We start from the raw sequence: 16,385 nt of genomic DNA, 5'->3' as shown, positions 1-16,385 counted from the left end.
AAGTGTCAAGTACTTATTTCTATTCATCATTCAATTCAAGGTGGGAAAAACGTGATTTTTTTACTGACAATCAATCCAAGTAGTTCACTATAAACTACTATTATTATTATTATCACATTCCATTACTCACCCTAAGGTCGTCTATAATTTTCCATAACTTGATTCAATGACATTTTTCTCACGATTTGAAAAAAAAAGTTTAGTTTTATAGTATAATCCGTGGAATGGATTGTGAAGAATCAAAGATATGCATTAAATATATATTTGATTTGCAAAATTTAAAAAAAAAAGATCATATAACTGGAATACCCAGCTAACATTATTTAATCTCTATATATAAAACTGTTTGTCCTGACTGACTAACTGACTGACTAACTGACTAACTGACTGATTGGTAATCAACGCGCAGCCCAAATCGTAAGAGCTAGGAAGCTGACATTTTCACTGTAATTACCGTAAGACGGGGTCCCGCAAGTGTGGAAAAAAATAGATAGATAGATACATACATACATACATACATACATACATACATACATACATACCTACATACATATATACATACATACATACATACATACATACATACATACATTCATACATACATATATACATACATACATACATACATACATACATACATACATACATACATACATAGATACATACATACATACATACATACATATGTATGTAGGTATGTAGGTATGTATGTGTGTATGTGTGTATGTATGTATGTATGTATGTATGTATGTATGTATGTATGTATGTATGTATGTATGTATGTATGTATGTATGTATCTATGTATGTATGTATGTATGTATGTATGAATTGAAATGTGTGTATGTATGTGTGTATATTGTGTGTGTGCATGTGTCTGCGTGTGTTTATGTACATATGTATGTGCGAATATATGTATGAATGTATGCATATAAATTGTCTTGCTGCGCGGCAACTTTAAATAAGAAAACGTATTTATTAAAGCTGCCCTCCTCCTCGATTCTCAAAAATGTAAGTAAGGCTTGTCATTGAGGGTAAAAATCGTACATGAACTTTGACGAAGAATAATGTTGCCAGATTTAGATGCCAAATTGATTGAATTGAAATGTGTGTATGTATGTATGTGTGTATTATTGTGTGTGTGTATGTGTCTGCGTGTGTGTATGTATGTATGTGCGAACATATGTATGTATGTATGCATATAAATTGTCTTCTATACCAGTAGCAGATCAACTTGTCTTGCTGCGCGGCAACTTTAAATAAGAAAATGTATTTTTTAAAGATGCCCTCCTCCTCGATTCTCAAAAATGTAAGTAAGGCTTGCAGGCTTCCCCTATAAATTAGACCCAGGCGGCTTCAACGCTGGAAGCTGAGGAGCCGGCGGAGCACCAAGGGGGCGGAGTAGGAGGCATGTAGGTATGTAGGTATGTAGGTACATATGTAGGTGTGTAGGTGTGTAGGTGTGTAGGTGTGTAGGTGTGTATGTGTGTATGTGTGTATGTGTGTATGTGTGTATGTGTGTATGTATGTATGTATGTATGTATGTATGTATGTATGTATGTATGTATGTATGTATTTATGTATGTATGTATGTATGTATGTATGTATGTATGTATGTATGTATGTATGTATGCATGCATGCATGTATGTATGTATGTATGTATTTATGTATGTATGTATGTATGTATGTATGTATGTATGTATGTTTGTATGTATGTATGTATGTATGTGTGTATGTGTGTATATATATATTTTCACATGAATTTTCACCAAGAATAATGTTGCCAGGCCATGCCCGTGGCACCTTTAAAATCAATTCTCTCCAAGATCACATAAGGTAACTACAGCTTCCTAGCTCATACGGTTTGGGCTGTGCGTTGATCACCCATTAGTCAGTCAGGACAAACAGTTTAATATATAGAGATATAAATATATATATATATATATGAAAACGACTGTTCATTCTAAAGCCTAAAGTGCGGGTATATGATAGTTGGGTATGCCACTTAAATGATCTGACTTTTTACTTTGTGCCCCGTAATCATTCGGATTTCTACACTCATTGCCAACGACGTTTGCTTTTCGACCACTCGGACTATGTGATCCAAAATAACAAATAGGTCTTTGTAGTATTTTACTGCTGAAAAGCCCACTTCATGTGCCTCTCATGAGCGTTAGGCATGAGCTCGAATCACTCCACCTTCGGGTGGTAGATAAGTTAAGTAATCACGGCGATTATTGTCAGCTATTGACATAACGAAAATTCGATTGTTTTATAATGACAAAGCTCTAAATATAGCCGCGTTTGTGACTATTGTTTAAAAGAGCAGCCCTGTCCTATAACCCTTAAATGGGCCTAATATTCAAAAATGCAATCTACAATTAGCGCACCTGTTTAAAAAATATTACCCGAATATAATTTGCGGTTGACTTGAGGCCCAGAAATCAAAACGCAGACTGTCTGGCTTCTGTGTATGCATATTTGTTTAAATACATATATATAATATCATTCTTGATTGAAAGGTAAATATACAAATGGGTAGCACCAGCAAAACAAAAGGGCGAGGGTGAGGGTGCACTGGCTCAGGATCAGACAATAAGAAATGGCTCAGTAGCCCGCCCTGGCCACATGCTGGGACCACCTGTTTAGATACGCTCGGACAAAAGCTCGCTGACTGGCAGACAATGGGCATAGCGATGTGGAAAATAATCACAGATAACATAAAGGAATAAAAGGCGCACTCTCTGTGCATAAGGTTGCCATGGCATAATCAGAGTCAAACTCAGAGAGAGGGCGAGACACAAAGACAGAGAGAGAGAGAGAGGGAGAGAGAGAGACGGACCAGTCAGAGGGTTGCACATGAAAAGAATTCGCATTACCGACAACATGCATGTTAATAGGCCTCATTTAACACTACGAACTGGTAAATTCAGGCTGGAGGAGTTTCTTTCTTTCTTTTTTTTTTGCGTGTACTTTTTTTCCAATATCTTCCAAACGGAAAATCGTCTTGTAGTTTTCGGGAAAACAGTTAAGAATCGGCGTGCAGCTAGGCATGTTTTCTTATCGGAACATTTATGTATGAGGTCATGTAGCCGGTGAAAATGTAAGCATATACCTATGTCTCGTCTCAATGGGCAAATCTTGTACCACGCCGTTTAAGTACCATAGATAACCGTCGAACATGCCCCCAGACAGAGACGAGACTGGTACAGATAGATACCTGGTTCGGAGTTCTTAAACAGTTCTCTATTTTTAACTATCTTCCTAGTGAAAATGATTGGAAAAAGAGTATATTGGTTATGTGAAAATGTACGCAGGAGAAGACATCGTTGACGAGTTGGGTCGCAGCTGCATAAATTCTTTGATCTGGTAAAATTTGGCGCCATATTAAGAAAACTTTTATAAAGATTAACAATAAAAACCCAAGATGTTCAAGAATGCACTACCCATAAGGCCTAAGGGACGTTTTGTACAGTTATATCAAGATAACTTCGATTATTTGGGTACAGCGTATCTCCTCGTCGGGCACTCCCGACGAAGGCCACCCTTGTGGCTGTGTTTTGTACAGTTATATCAAGATAACTTCGAATATTTGGGTACAGCGTATCTCCTCGTCGGGCACTCCCCAGTACCCGAGTACCCCTACTTTTGCTAGTAAAGAATGCACACGTTGCGTATTTATAGGAACATATACCTCCATACGCACACAGACGTACACACTGTTGTATGGTGCACAGTGTAGACGTTATCGCTGCTGCTGTTGTTGTCCCGTTTTTCAAGGTATCGACTGAAACGCTGTACAAATATTTACCGTTGGCAGCGGCAGCAGCGGCTTGTTAGAGGAGTATCTGGCAAGTTTTTGACCCGCACCCGACTACCGACTACAAACGATAAGCGCTGCAGACATGGCCCAGCTAATTGCGGAATGATAAAAGTTGGTAACCGCTCCCGGCCACAAGTGAATCGCGCAATTGCCAAGATTTCGACTTAGGCAATTCCCGTTCCTATGTGCCTACGTTCCTATTTGCCTAAACCGGCCCCCAAGGAATACTCGAAAAGTCCTCAGCGTTGCCAGACAACGCAAATGCGTGTGGGCGGGGGAGAAAGATTCGAGGAGGGAAATGGCGAAATGGCGGCTTAGCGACGAGGATGGGAGGGAGTTGGATAGCGGGGTCTGCTTGAGGAGCATAACATAAAGTATAAGAAAAAATTATGATTTTCACTTGGCAACACTCAAGCATACAACAACAACGAGAATGGGCATGATGAGGGGGCGGGGTGGTGCAGGGTAACTGCTTAACTGTCAAAATCGTGTAATTTAATAAAGTTCGCAGCGGGATATTGTTCGCGCAGAAGTATCTACATATCTAGTACTCGTACGAATCCAGCTTGTTTTGCGTACCCCATTTCTTCTCCTTTTGGCACTTTACAGCGTGCTAAGCCAGCCAGCTGCTACGTGTTCCCCTGCCCGCCCGCCTTGCCCTTGCCCTCGCCATAAAGCACGCTGCAGAGGCAGGAGTGGAAGCCAACATCATAGAATTTGCCTCTGTGTTTGTTTTTGGCTTGTGTTTGTATTGTTTTGTCTTGTTTTTTTTTTTGTAATTTTTAATTTTTATTTTTATTGTCGCACAGTGGGCGCATTCGTATATGCATTCGAACAAATCTAAATGGCCCTGATGAGCGTGTATCAAACTGGAAGATGATTCATGCCAAACTCTAAAGCTATCTTCTACACTCTCTAAACTCTTACAATTTAAATTAATTTATTGACAAAATTTACTTCTATCAAATTATTTAATCTCACTTTAAAGGTTTTTAATTAAAACCCATGTATAGCACAGACTTCAAATAATGAAATAAAATACAGTTTTGTGATTTAGTTTATGCTATGACCGCTCCTTCACGTTTTCTTTACAAAATAAATCAATTTTCCAGAAGCAATCGATTTCCTCCCTTTTCAGAAAACCTAAGACATCAAAACTAAAAACTATTTCGTCTGAATCATGATGCAGAGCACACTATTCCACTTTCCGACCATGCAACCCAATATAAACCAAGACTATCAACTAAACAGTTAACGCTAACTAATTATACGATTATATAAATAGGGGAAACTAACGAACACTATGAGTTTAATCCACAGAGGGCAAATCACAAGAATTGCTTTATTATTTTAGCTTCTATAGGAAGAACTGGTCGAAAATAAGCTTTTGTAGAAAACCTGATCCCCTTGTCTACAAGACTAGAGTGTTTTCTGTTTTCCTTACTTTTATTCCAGAATATAAATTGGAAAATGTATATAAAAGTATACATATTCTTGATCTGGATGTCGGGCTAAGTCAGTTTATCTCTTCGTCTATGTGAACGCGTCTGTCTCGAAAACTAAATCAGCTAGAGGACTAAAATTTGACCGACGCAGAACGGGCTTTTAATATTTTCTTTATCTATCCCCAATTTAAAAATATCGGAAAATATTAATTTTGAGATATGGTTTGTTAGGCATAACTAGAAGATAATATGGCGTAGATACACCCAACTTGGCTTAGAAGTTCTCGCGAAGTATACACAGATTAAGAATATTTCACTTTTTGGGATACCTTCTCTCATGCCACCAAAAATTGACAAAAAAAAAAACCGATTTTCGAAGGTAGAGTTAGGCGATTTGTGGGGTTTTATATTTAGGCTATAAACATTACAAAAGGATCGGACTGTAAGCACCGATGCACACCGAACAGTTAGCAGGCAGCTCGAGGCTGGGTTCCGGATCCCATTCGGATCTCTGCTACTAGAGCCCTCTTACTTGTTTATATTTAATTTATGATACTAAAACTTATATTATTTGCAGACAACTAAAGAAATAAGATAGTTTCAGTTGCATTTCAAACCAGTTCCGATCAAAATCGGTTCGCAACCTTTATCTGAATGTTATTTGTCCTGTCTGGCGTAGAATTAATTGATTGGCCAAGGACAACCAGGTTCAACAAAATAAGTTTTAAAGCTCTGAACTGCTATAGGAGGTTATGCCTGCACCCAGCTACACAGATGGCTCTGGCGACCCTTGGCTGCACAAGACTTTGTGTTTGTGATTTTTTAGCAAGCAACTTTCATATTTTATTTTATTAAGCAAAAAGGAAATGTGGAAGTAAACAGGGACTGCAAACACACTTATATACACACACACTCACATACACATATAAATATACTCCCTCTCTCTAGTTAGGTAGGCCTACGCCCCTCACACTCCCCCTTGCGATGTCATATGAACGCCCCATTATTTACTTAACGTAAGTTAAACATTCGCCTGCTTCCTCCCCTTCGCACGAATTGCTTCTTTTGGGGCCGTGACTGTCTGGGCTGGGGTAAGTCGGAGTACATGTTGGCAAAAAAAAAATGAAATAATAAAACCAAAAAGAAACAAACAGAAATGCTTGCAAAGTGGAGCAAAAGTGAGGGGAAGGCGGAGGGCGGAAGGCGGCTGCTTGGCTAACCTTACCTGCCAGCAAAGCAGCCTAGTCAAAGAGCTGTCGTCGATGCTAAGCGCAAGTTGCCTCCCCGTCTCATCGCTGCAGCCCCCATTGTCTACCTCCCCGCCACCCCGCCGCCCCCACTTCATGAGTAGAGTAAACAAACCGCCATGAAATATGCAGCAGGCAGTCCGGGCAATGGCGAACAAAAAATGATTTATGTGGACGCCATGAAAAACAAGGAAAAACAAAAAACGACGAAACGACGAAACGAACAACCAACAGCAAAAATAACAATAACAACATCAACTGATTTCTCAACTTGGCTCCAAGCCCGTAAGCTCCCTTACCTCTCTCTTTTTTTTTTTTATAAATATTTTCATTTGTTGTTTGGCCTAGCAATGAAAAATGCGCGATTCGCTCCAAAAAGGCATCTGGCCAGAGGAGGGCGGCAATGATTCGGGATCTGAGATCTGGTTTACTATTATTATCAAAACTAAGAATTCCCTGCCTTATCTGATCAGTCAGCCCCGTCATATCGATCACCTCATATGCACCTCCAATCGTGCAGATTTAGCCATACTAATATGACTAGTATGATTATATAAGTATGATCATAATGGCGTTAAGCTCCAAGAAACTGTTGGAGTGACTAATAAATCTGTGCGACCTTGTCTATCATACCTAAATCAAGCTTATTTCGAAGGGGAGTTCCTCGCATCAAATCAATAAGCACTGTGATGAGTCGAAGGAGGGAGTTATCTGTAGTCCCAAAAAGTTTATATACTCTTGATTGGGATAAACAGCTGAGATAATCTGGCGAAATCGAAATCTAAAGATTTATTCAGTGATACATTTTAACAGCTTTTTAGCATATCCTTGGAATTTTAAAAATAACTCACACCAAATTCAGCAAGAATTAACGTACCAGATATCTATTTATTTAAAAAATGCACTAAAAAAACACTACAAATAACGTCCTTCCCAAAATCAACCAATCCTACACCAAGTAATGCAGATAGAAAGTTCTGATCACAGTACGCACTCGCTAAAATAATATAAATATCTCAATGTATTAAGCTAGGTCGTTATTTGCAAACCTGTTCAAATCTTTTAGGTTGAAATAAAAATATTTATTTTCGTTGACTAATACACAGATCAGAAATAAATCACTCTATTTTATATTTTTTAAGGTGTACCAATAAAGAAACTCGTATGGATCAAAGCTGCAAGACTGCAAACCGAGATTGAACGGTGCCGATGCAAGCCCGGAATTCTCATTAATATTGTTTACCTTGAACCAAACATAATACAACATTTCTATTAAAAAATGAGTGGATTTCAATAAAAATGGAAGATTTAAAGAAACGACGAAATACTTTTGGTATTCCCCGCTTTGCCCGTGGTAAGTTTAATGCTTGAAATTTTAAGTGTTACTTTTTCACCCTCTAAAAAATGTACTTTCTTGCAATTTCTTTGAAAATATGTTTAAGGTACATCGAATAAATAACCAAACGTTGGAATATATACTTTCCGTCAAAGTCAGTCTTGTGGGACAGTCTTGAAGCCCAAAGTAAACCTTCGGTCATTAAATCTTTGATCTATTCAAGCCTTATCCCGTATACCAATGGGACGAATGTATACTCTGTGCCCAAACTTATCAAATGGATCTATTATCAAAATGCCTTGCTTGTGCTGTCTTTGAACTGATGTGCTAGGCATATGGAAGTAGTTATGTGCTCGAGTAGAGTTTCGGCCCAAAATTTAGAAGCTCGTTAGGGGTGAGTTGACTAAACAACAATTAGTTATGAATTCGGGTAAGGATAGAAATTCGGCCTCGGCCTCAAATGAGAAGCTACAGAAAGGGAGCTCAACACTAGACGTTAGTAATTAGCTATATCAATCGATAGGAACGTAAGTTCGTACAACAAATAATGATCATACACACAATAATACGCAGATGTCCGATGTCAATTGGGCTGCCTACAACGCTTTTCGCTGCGATCTGGCAAAAGTGCATAGGACTTTCAGCTCCTGCACTCAAACGGAGTTCACCGAGGAGGTTGGCACGATAACTGAGCTTTCGCTGGGCTGCAAATTCCTGGGCGGACCCGTGCCCTGCAAGAACTTGGCCCCCGCTCCGGCTAACCATGGAAAAGGTGAATAATCAAGAGATTGGAGCCACAGATCCATTGCCACAAAGCTCTTCGTCGGCTCACCAGCAGGCTTTGCCCATCGAGTCCAAGAAGTCGATCACCATTCTACTGGACGCACGCGAAAAACACGAGCTGCCGCGCAAAACCCAGTCCGACAGCAGCTTCGAGCACAGTCACACCTCCCTGTTGAATCCAGCGAAGCAATTAGCGAGAAGTCCTCCAGACCCCGATCTTACGCTGCCAGCAACGTGTTCGAGTACCCCGACGGCAGTAGGTTGCGTGATGGCGGCAAGATGCAATAGCAGTGCCTGCACGATTGGAAGCGCCGAGCTGATGGTAACCGACTCGCAGTCCTCGGGCTATACCACGGAGAGCAGCTACCAGACGGCCACGGCGGGCAGCAACTACAGCCTGAGCAGCACCTCCTACGTAAGCCAGCAGCGGCCCTATCCGGGCAACTATCTGCACGAAATCCATGTGGCCGTGGAAGCCAACGCAACGGATGTACACGTCGAGGCTATACGGAATGACCTGCGCAACCTGCTCTGCAACGAGGTTGCGCTCATCCACGAGGCATCCGGCGGGATGAGGCAAGCCATATATCTAATTGCCTATCAGTACATGTAGGGAGTGCGATTGTTTTTCAAATACAATTCCTAAATTTCTAGTCTCGCTTAAACACTTGCTGTACTTGCTCACTCCCGATCCTGATGGGCTGGGCTGCGCATCATTCGCTTGTTGACATTATGACAAATTACGTGCGCAAAAGGCAACAAAAGCCACCCCCGGAAGGATGTCGGAAGGAAAGAACAAGCCAAAGCGATACGCTTAAGCATTAAGCATCGTAGGGTGCCGGCTAACACGGAGGGTGCCGGGTACCCTCAACGTTAATAGGAAAGCCACACAAGAACGGCTAACGAACGGCACGCGGCAGGCGGCGGGTCGCTCGGTCGGTCGGTCGAGTGAGCGACAAGTGCGCGAGCCAGCCCACAGTTGAGGGTTGTCCCGGGGCCGGGGGTTGAGAGACTTGCGCTGGTCTCCGAGGAGTGGGTTTGTTTGCCCAGTGCTAAGTGCACGGCCATAGGCAAGTGGAAATGACAAACATATTTACACAATTTTTGACAGGCCCAAACCAAGTACTTCACTTTCCGCTGGCAGCGCCAAGAAGTTGCGAACGGGTGAAACCGAACACCCGTGGGTGCAGCGAGCTTCCCTCAGACCTGCCTACCTACCTACCCACCCTCCCCGGCCCCTTACGCACAACAAACAGCAACCCAAACTCGATAAATATGTTTATGTGCAAATAACAAAATATTTGTCGATTGCCGGTTCCTGAATTGCTCAGCGGCGGGGCAGGCAGGGTATGCGGGGCATGCGTGTGTGGCAAAGGGGGGAGGGGGGAAGCACCGCAGGCGCATAATTCAATTTTTCTGCTCGTTTTGCACGACGCTCGTCGAACGCCGCTCAACTCCGCTGGGATGTGTCGTATCTAGCTGGTTTTGGTCTGGTTTTACCAAGCAGTTTCCCGATGCCGGCACCGGAGCTGCATATTAAGGACACGTGGCCTCTGCGACGGGGCATATGCGGTTTTAGCACTGCCCTGTTATTTATTTGTTTGTAATTACGCGTGTACTAAACAAAATCCCGGCGTACTTGAAAACGCGCCCAGTTCCATCAACAATTGTTGTTGTTGTTGTTCTTGCTGCAGCCTGGCTATGCTCTTTTCAATGCTGCGCCACGTGCACGAAATGGGCTGGGATTGGGACTCGACTGGGCGAGAGGAGCTTTGGTTATTCCTTGCGCATTAGCGACAATAGCGCTGAGCCAAGTCGAAGCCATTTGGACATTGTCAACAATTTGAACAATTTGGGCTTCGACTTCGGCATTGTCTTGTCTGCACATATCCCCGACGATGACGACGACGACGACGGCGCGTGTCCTTCGTCCCGTCTGCCATTGTGTCAGTTGTCAACATTTTGGGCTGGCTTTTAGCTGCGGCCTTAGCATGTCAATTGATTTGCGTGGGATCGCGCGAAACATGTCGAAATCAAAATTGTGACGGGATTGGCAGAAAAAAAGCACGTAAGTCTTCCAACTGGGATTTGCCTAGCCCAAAAAAACAGCCATGAAATAGTATGAAACTTCATGCATAGGTTTAGCGAGTAAAAACTGAATTATCAATTTGCTTGACAAGGTCGCCCGACTAGCTACCAGGTATTACCAGGCCTGGTCTAAAAAAAATCAATCTTAAATGCATTCCGTATTTAATTTAATATTTAATATGCTTGATTTGCTTATGAGTTGATCGTCTCCAACTAATATGGATGTGCTTAAGGACCAGAATGGGCTGAACTTTCGACTAACTTAAATAATCGTGATTTGCTAGTACACTTTTCTTTGTACCTTCGCTTTTCAGTGGGTACAGCATATATTAATTAAAGACTAAGCCCTTGTTTTAATTTCTGCCATTATATGATTAATTTTAGTTGCCACACTCGTGAGATAATGTGGCAAGGGTAAGAAGTTGTCGCTAATTGAAAAACACTTACGTTTCAAATGGAAAGGTTGAGCCTTAAGTCGGGCCAACCGCATTTCGCACCTGCCACAGGTGCTGGCCTGCACACATTCATGCACATGATCTGCTTTCAACGGCGCTCAATCAAAACAACACCTTAACCACACCCAAATATGGGCAGATAGGCCCACTCAGACACAGACAGACACCCATCCACGGCGAGTGAAATCAGAAAACAACAGCGAAAAACTTTGCATAATTAAAGGCATAAATAAATAACCGACAGCTAGTTGCAGAGAGCAGCTAAAAAATATTAGACGAGCACACGGGATGAAACGGAAATCAAGGAGGACAGCCGCAGTGCCACAGGCGAAGAGGATTGCGACTTGGCCTGGCCGTTGGTCCTGGGACCTGTGAACCGAGACCCTTTGTACTCACCCTCGAGCGCTCGATTCCTTGAAATTAAAGCAAGCACAAACTCTGGATTTGGGTCATCATGGTCGACAGGCAACACGCCGACTCCAGCACCGACACCGACTCCAGCACTGACTCCAAGTGGAGGATGCTGATGATGATTGTGCTGACCAGCGAGCAGGTGCGATGCCTGCGGCGTGGGTGGCAATTGTTGCGGCTGCTGCTGATGAATGTGCTGCTGCTGGTGATTATCCATGACTGACAGATGCTGCTGCAGTTGTTGTGACTGAGGCTGTGCCTGTGCCTGCGCCTGGTGCTGGTGCTGGTGCTGGTGATGATGCGGATGCTGATGTTGATGCAGTGGCGGTGGCGGTTTCAGCGTTTGCATCATCTCTAAGGCCAGTTGCATGCACGCTCACAACAACAACAACAACAACGGCAGCTAATAATTGTCGGATTTTATATCTTTCTTTCTTTCTTATTATTTTTTTTTTTTGTTACTCGGGTATGTTGAATGGGCGGATCGTCACACGTGTCGTATGCGCATTAATTGCAGTTAATATGGCACTTGCTAGCAAGCACTTTCCCGTCAAATTGGCGCACAATTTTTATCAAATTTATAAACGGCAGATCAGCTGGATCAGCATGCCTGCATTTGAGAAATATATTTCACAATAACATATAATATATCAATACTAACTATTAAACATATTTTTTGTAGTCACACGCGCGAGGTTTTCCCTAGCGATCCAACCTTTTGGTGCCCCGGCCTGCCAAAAAGGCGGAAATGTTTAATCACGCGGCGCAGACTTCTATTTTCTACTTGTAAGGCAGACGGCACTGCCTATAGATAGAGCAAGATTGGATCGCTGGTTGGCTGTTTGGTCGCTTGGCTGGTTATTGGGTGGTTGGTAGGTTGACTGTTTCAGAACTGGCACCGTGTAAAGCGCCGCCGCCGTCGCTCGCCTCGCCTCGCCTCGACTCGGTTTCTTATCAGGCAAGCGAGACCCGCGGCGGTTTCTTTGGTTTCGGTACTTCGGTTCGATTGCGCGAGTGTACGAGTGTGTGCCTGTGTTCTTCGCGACGTTGTGCATTAGACTATACTCGTTGCCCTTCTATATCAATTTCGACTCAAGCAAGGTTCTACCTTCAAGTGTCTACTCTGCAATATACAATAACAATTTTAATATATATATATAAAAAACGTGCATACCGAGTATCTATGGCTTGTTGCTCTATAATGTAGGGTGCATGTTTTTAAGAGCTGAGTACACAATACGAGCAATGCCTATCTGTTTGTTACATAATTATATGCATCAATACGCAAGAATCTAGCTACCGAAATTGTAACAAAGTAACAAGATCTTGAAATTTCCAAAAATTAAAAGATACAACAAGCATTTTTAGCCATACTACGTTTAATACAAACGAATTTCTCAGTCATGTTTAATAAATATTAACTTATTCTTAAAAACTGAAAAAAATACCCTATTCAACACTTTTGAATTTTTATAAGAATTTCACAATATTTTTTATTTTTTATACGCTTTTGGTTATGCGAATTTTGTTATATTCAAATTTATAATTTCTTTGTAGGCTGTTTGCATTTCACTTCAATACATTTCAATATTCACTCGAACGCCATTTTGCGACGGCAATTGGCAATGCGACGGCAAGCTCCGACAAAATGGCGGCGGCGGCAGCGACGGCGGCTAAACGGACACGGCAGGCACGACACGAGACGGCATGACAGTGCATGGCATGGCTTGGCAACACTGGCGAAAGCTGACGGCCGCCTGCTGCGTTGTTTGTCAGGTTTTTTTTTTGCTGCTGCTATTTGTGGCACTCGGGCTGCATTTTTTGCGCACTTTTTGACGCTTTTGTTGCCGTTGTCGCTGCTCCTGCATCTGCGACGCGCGTTATTGTTGCAGCTCTTGTTGTTGTGTGAGCTTTTTTATTTGACTTTTACGATACTTTTTATGCCGTTTGCCTTTTTGTGTCCACACTCTAGCTAGCGTGTGTGTGTGTGTGTGCTTGTGTGTGTGTGTTTACCAATTGATCTTAATGTGACACAAATGATATGGTAAAATGCAGGCTGCCAGGCTAGAAAGCAACACAACAATGGCGACGGCGACGGCGACGGTAACAGCGACAGCGACGTCGTCGACATTTTTATACTGTTTTTAGTATGCGCAATGTTATGCTTAACTCTGCCGCCCCTGCCCTGACAGTTAGCATTTCCTTTCCCATACCCAATTCTATACCTATCCCGTTCCGTTTCCGTTCATGTGCTTGTTCGCTAGGCGGCGGCATTACAATATTTTGTGAAACCTAAAAGTTTAGCAAAAGTTTTTCTCTCAAGAATTTCGAGTAATAACTGCAAAAAGCACTGCGATGTCGGCAGCGCAGTGGCAGCAGGAGCAGCAGCAGCAGCAATAGCAATAACAACAACACAAACACCAACAACAACAGCAACAACAAGAGCAGAAATGAGCCAACGCCTGGCGACACCTTCGCTGTGGCCCCAAAACAACAGTCAACAGCACTTAAAAGTCAGCGACGGCAATGGCATAGCACAAATATGAGAAACTTAACTCAAAAGTCCAAGTCAATACGCGCGGTCAACAGAACAAAAAAAAAAATACCAAAACGAAAGCGAAGAACAACAACAACTGCGAGAGAAGTTTGCTTGGCTTCCAGGGCGAAGCAAGCGCCGCCCCTTTATATTGAAAACATTGGAAATCGTTGATAACAATAAAAACAACAACAACGAACAGTAAATGCCCCGCCGGAGTTCGCATTTTAGACATGCGCGAGAATCCGTTATCTTATCGCCTGCGACGCCATTAAACTGGAACGGCTGAATGGGCGGGGTGAGCAGGGTGTCTGTTCAAGGGTTAAAGCCATTCCAGCGGCTGCGCAGTGCAGCATGCGCGCAGAGAGGCAAGGCAGTCAATCATTTTCGCTAGCTAGAGTCACCCTGTGCGGCATTGGTGTAAATACCCTGTTCGTGCTCACAGCTTTGAATAGTGTATTTTTGTGTGAAATTGCAAACTAAAAGTTATGGAAAAATAAGCCGCCGAGCTAACTATCTTTTCTTGTTTAAAATTAGTAAACAATTCATTTAGCTTTATCAGATACTCTTTTTAATTATGGCAAACTAATTTAGTATAGGGTATCTGGCAGTTGGGCTATCTTATTTTGTTTTCGCATGCGTCTGTGTAGTTTTACAAAACTGGGAGCTTCCTTGTGGATATGTCTGCTTGGCATTTTGTTTTCGCATTTATTTATGAGCCGCTTAGAGAACGGCAAGCGCTTTGAACCTTACAGGACTAACTCCCCAAACCACAATTATGGACTTTTAGTGGAGGACAACAGCTGGTGGCCATATCATGGCCGAGTATCCAAGCAAGAGAACGCCGTTCAATATATGGATATTATGAAGCTATTAAAACGAGGGCTACTCAATACTTACAATTATTACACGAAGCTTTAGCTTATTTGGCACACTTTAATATAAGGCATATAACTGTATTGAAATTACCTATTGATTGTTGACCAAAGATTCCCGTGCATGGTATATAATTCAAGAATATTAAATCCAAAATTTAAAAAACGTGACTAAACGCCTATATTTGATATGCCGAACATTAAATACCCTCGTAGACGGACAAGATAGGTCAAGATGAGCCTAAAAATAAACAAGTTTGTCATACAAGAACTTCATTCTTGAATGAAGAACTGAAGAACTAGGGTAGAGGGACACATCTATATCGACTCGGCTATTGATGCTAATCAAGAATTTACTCAAATACTCAAATGTGACGAAATTATAATACCCCCAAGCAAAGTTATTAAAATAAAAGAAATCATCAGAATTTCGCGTTTCTTGTTCATAAGTGCAAGGTCAGCTATTTAATGAACTCGCAGCTCATAGTCAGAGCTTCCTATAAAATGATTGAACACAAAAGTTTCGTTAACGACGGAACCAAATTGGAGCGTGACCCTGAAATTTGTAAGGCAGACAGCATCAACGCAGAATTGTGAAATGCAGTGACCGGTCCGCTGCACGGGCACACGGCCAGTCCGATGATGATGATGATGTTGATGATGATGATGATGTTGCTGATGTTGATGATGCACTCCCAGCTCGAGCTGCGCTTACAAAATAGATAAATCCAGTCGATAGACATGACTGTGACTTTCAAATTTCGTGCACGGTCGCATGACTGGGCGGAACAGGCGGACAGCAGGTAACTAATAAAGCTGGAAAATGTTATGCATCTCAAGCCATTTGGAGGGATTTTTGCCAAGTGACAACGGGCAAGCCAAGGTAATAGTTATTATAAACCGGATTGTGACAACAATGGATCATCCATTAGCTGCATTGAGAGAAATGCCAGATTAAGAAAATTAACATCACGCATATCTGAACCATGCGAAGGAACTACAAATATCTGAGCTTTTTTAAATAAGCAATTGCCACATTTATTTATTATTTATATCACTTTTTTGTTTTATTAAAATTAAAGTCATATAATTAATTCGAGGCCTAAAACTCAATATTATTCAATAATTTTCCCCGTCTGATTTGCATAGAGACCCACAGATTTCGTTCAGTGTAGTCGCTTTATTAGACAATTAAACGCATTTCATTAAAATTTCTTCGACGATTTTCATGCTTTTATTTTTTATCTTATTTTTGATTTTTTTTTTTATATTGCGCTCATGTTTACGCTTAATGTCGTTTCTGAGCGTCGTCAGAGTTACATAAATCTCGGCAATGGTATCCAAAACTTGCTGGCTGTGCACATATTTTTACACATTCCGCATGTAG

The 16,385-nt window shown here is 41.8% G+C and overlaps 3 protein-coding genes across 4 annotated transcripts in view; 2 read left to right on the top strand and 1 right to left on the bottom strand.

Annotated features, from left to right (window-relative positions):
- The window catches only part of Lim3, a 30,605-nt gene extending 18,145 nt beyond the window's left edge, over positions 1-12,460 (bottom strand). The window contains exons 1-2 of one of the 2 annotated variants that reach the window (XM_064683080.1): positions 12,050-12,460; positions 11,573-11,990 (exon numbers count right to left, since the gene is read on the bottom strand). In XM_064683080.1, coding sequence (XP_064539150.1) covers positions 11,573-11,957 — 385 coding nt within the window. In that variant the 5' untranslated portion in view covers positions 11,958-11,990; positions 12,050-12,460. Of the gene's footprint in view, positions 1-11,572 lie in introns of both variants that reach the window. The other variant, XM_064683079.1, reaches the window with a different exon arrangement.
- Positions 8,111-8,630, top strand: LOC135428859 (uncharacterized). Its single transcript, XM_064682980.1, has 2 exons — positions 8,111-8,244; positions 8,424-8,630. The coding sequence occupies exon 2, from the start codon at positions 8,424-8,426 to the stop codon at positions 8,628-8,630; it is 207 nt and encodes a 68-aa protein (XP_064539050.1). The 5' UTR covers positions 8,111-8,244.
- Positions 8,614-9,298, top strand: LOC135428858 (uncharacterized). The gene has a single exon (XM_064682979.1). The coding sequence runs from the start codon at positions 8,614-8,616 to the stop codon at positions 9,244-9,246; it is 633 nt and encodes a 210-aa protein (XP_064539049.1). The 3' UTR covers positions 9,247-9,298.
- Positions 12,461-16,385: the final 3,925 nt, after the last annotated feature.

Source organism: Drosophila montana, unplaced genomic scaffold (genome assembly GCF_035044405.1).
Source record: "Drosophila montana isolate Dmon_TW-CO22-7 unplaced genomic scaffold, ASM3504440v1 contig_2581_1, whole genome shotgun sequence".
Classification (NCBI taxonomy): domain Eukaryota; kingdom Metazoa; phylum Arthropoda; class Insecta; order Diptera; family Drosophilidae; genus Drosophila; species Drosophila montana.
Note: the sequence above shows the minus strand (reverse complement) of the source record. Positions and strands in the feature narration are given on the sequence as shown.